The 3,107-nt window shown below is 60.3% G+C and overlaps 1 protein-coding gene across 1 annotated transcript in view; it reads right to left on the bottom strand.

Annotated features, from left to right (window-relative positions):
- The window catches only part of SCARA3 (scavenger receptor class A, member 3), a gene marked incomplete at both ends in the record, with an annotated part of 2,757 nt that extends 172 nt beyond the window's left edge, over positions 1–2,585 (bottom strand). Inside the window, 4 exons of the mRNA XM_009075923.1 lie at positions 1–968; positions 1,443–1,541; positions 1,966–2,085; positions 2,526–2,585. Of these exons, the coding sequence (XP_009074171.1) occupies positions 1–968; positions 1,443–1,541; positions 1,966–2,085; positions 2,526–2,585 (1,247 nt within the window). The remainder of the gene's footprint in view (positions 969–1,442; positions 1,542–1,965; positions 2,086–2,525) is intronic.
- Positions 2,586–3,107: the final 522 nt, after the last annotated feature.

The following is a 3,107-nucleotide window of genomic DNA, read 5'->3' as shown; positions in this document are numbered from 1 at the left end:
CAAGTTCCGCACCTCGAAATCCAGGCGGGCACTGAGGAGGCTGAACCTCTCCCTCAGCACCTCAGTGGAGCCCTGCGCGAGGCTCAGGGACTTGTTGAGGTAGTAGAGCTCCTCGGCATGGGTGTGGAAGCCCAAGGTGCAGGAGAGCCTCACGTCATCCAGGTAGCGCAGCATGCTGTGCACGTGGCTGTCGGTGGCGTTGACGTTGGCTAAGATGGTGCCGATCTCCACCTCGTGGGATGTCATCCTCCCCTCCAGCGTCTCGAAGCGCTCGGCCGTACGGTTTTGGGCATACCTCTGGTGGTAGCGCAGGTCGTTGAGGTTCTCCTGGTGCTCATCCAGCACAGAGGAGATGTTATCCAGCTGGAGCTGAAGCCCCATGAGCTGCAGCAGCAGGTCGTGCATGCTGTCGGCGTCGCGGCCCGCCTGGCGCGCCAACGCGCCCGCACTGCCCTGCAGGCTCCTCAGCGCCTCACTCGTCTTGGCCGTGGTGGCCCTGAGCCCACCAAACAGCCTCGTGTAGTTCTGCCACTCGCTCACCACCTTCTGCAGCGTCAGCGTCTCCTCATCCGTCTTCCTCTGGATCACCTGGATCCAGGAGGAGGTTTGCCCCAGGGTGAAGTTGAGCTGTTGCATGGCCGCTCGGACATCATAGCGCTCCTGGGCCAAGCCCTTGAGGGACGTGTCCAGCTGGGAGGTGACCACTTGCCACCCCCCAACCTGCGCCAGGAGCTGCCCCATGCTCTGGTTGACCTGCTGGATGGAGAGGGAGCAGGTGTCCACCTGGGTGGTGATGGTGTTGCTGGTGGAGGAGAGCTGGTTGTGAGTCTGGGAGGTTCTGTCCAGCAGGATTTCTTGGACCAGGAGCATCTTCTGGATGTCCTCCAGCTCGCCCTGCAGCTCAGTGATCTCCTGGCCCAGCTGGGCTCTCTCCTGACACAGGGAGCAGTTTCCTGAGGTTTTCTCACCTGGACCAAGGGCAGAAGGTTCTCTTAGCCCACCTTGTCTGTCTCTCCAGACCTGGAGACACTCCTGCTCTGGAGGAAGGAGCTTCTCCATGGGCAGTCCTTGCCTCAAGGCCAGGTTGGACAGGGCTTGGAGCGACCTGAATGGTGTCCCTGCCCATGGCAGGGGGTGGGACTGGATCCTTAAGGTCCTTCCAACCCAAACCAGTCTGTGATTCCATGATTCTATGACCCTGGACATGGACACTGGGACAACCCTGATGCCACCAGCTCCCATCCTTCTCCTTCTCCAGCCACCTCCACACGGCTTCTCCAAACTCCCCACCCTACCAACCCTATCCTTGGGATCTCTCCTCAAAATCCTGGAAGATTAGTGGGATTTTGGCGCTGGGGGTGCCTCAGGACAATTAAAGTGGTGATTTTCCAGCTGGATGGACACCTGGAGAAGCTCCCCAGGTGCAGGTCCAAGTCACTCACCCAAGCCTTGGAGATCCTCCTCGATGGAGATGATCTTCTTCTCATAGTAGGTCTGAGCTGAGCTGATCTCATTGGAGATGGAATCCACTTTCCTGAACACTGGGGAGGGGATCTGGGAGGTCAGGAGAGGTGGGAATGCTCTGGGACCCCATCCTGCTCCACACCTTTCCTCCCAGATGCCCAGAAGGGTGGCCAGGGCTGGAGGACACAGGTTGATGGGTGTCCCCCAGGGCCTCCAGATTTGGGGTTTCCCTAAGCATCTCCAGGACTTCATCCCTGGGGAATGTGCTCTCCCTCTGAGCACCTGGAAGGCATCTGGGTGGTGATGGGAGTGGCAACCTCCAGGCTCTGAGGTGGTTTCTGAGGTCCCCATGGAGGTAAAACCACCCCTTGCTGAGGTATGACCACACACAGGGTGATCCCACAGGTGCCCCAGGTCTTCCTCTCCACATCTGGATGCTCCAGGTGCTTTGGGGAGCACCCAGAATCCCAGTCCAGCCCTCCCAGCCCTGTCCATGCTCACCCAGGGCTGCCAGCACAGTCACAGCCACCATGAGGAGGATGGAGAAGACATAGAGGACCTTGATGGCTGTCTGGAGGGAGAGGTTCCTCTGGCACTGGCTGCAGCTGCTCCGTGGCCTTCCTGAGGAGAGATGGGGGCATGTCCCAGCCCTGGGGGTCTTGCTCAGGACATGGAGACATCCCAGGGGATGGGCTAGTCCTGGGGATCTTGCTAAGGAGGGATGGAGATGTCCCAGGGGATGGACCAGCCCTGGAGTCTTGCTAAGGAGGGATGGAGATGTCATCAGGGGAAGATCTCCTTCCTAACCATGGGGGTCTTGCAAAGGAGGGATGGAGATGTCCCCAGTGGATGTCCCAACCCTATGGATCTTACTAAGGATGGATGGATGATGTCCCTGAGGTGATACCCCAAGTGGATCTTGCCAAGGATAGATAGATGGAGACACCACCAGGGGCACCATAGGAGGACACGAGCAGCCCCAGGCTCCTCTGGCCCTGGCTGCAGCTGCTCCATGCCCTCCCTGGGGGCAGAGGGATCCCTGTGCCCACCCCTGTTCTTACCAGGCCCTCCAAAGCTGAAGGTCACCATCTCCTCTTCTTCTCCTGCCCCCAGCTCGTCCTCTGGAAGCCAACAGAGACCCCCCTGAGGTGCCACCCCCCCCTGCCACCAGCCCTGGAGACTCCTCAAGCCTCCCTGGGACCTGCTGTCCCCAGGGACAAGTTCGGAAGTCACCCAGGAGCCACCACTGCCACCCCCAGCTGGGCCAAACCCGGTGCCACCACATATCCCTTTGTTACCCCTGAGACCTCTGCACCCCAAACCCATGGATTTGGGGGACAGTTGGGTGGGATTTGGCCCCAAGGTGGGTTAGGGCTCCTGATTCCCAGCTTTCAGGGGATTTGTGGCTTCCCAGAGGGAAACAAAACCATGGGAGCAAAGCAAAACCTTCCTGTGCCACTCCCCAGCCTGGAGCCCTGTGAGTGGAGGGATTTGGGGGTGCTCCAGGGTGGCTCTGGCCAGTACTTGACCCCCTCACAGCCCCTCATGCCTGGAGCCCCCCGAGCTCCTGGCTGGGGGTCCCAGCTGGGCGGGCCATGACCAGAGCCCACGCAGTCCCCACCATGGGGAGACCTGTGCCCCCC

This window comes from Acanthisitta chloris, unplaced genomic scaffold (genome assembly GCF_000695815.1).
Source record: "Acanthisitta chloris isolate BGI_N310 unplaced genomic scaffold, ASM69581v1 scaffold30745, whole genome shotgun sequence".
In the NCBI taxonomy this organism is placed as follows: domain Eukaryota; kingdom Metazoa; phylum Chordata; class Aves; order Passeriformes; family Acanthisittidae; genus Acanthisitta; species Acanthisitta chloris.
This window is presented reverse-complemented; position numbering and strand designations above follow the sequence as displayed.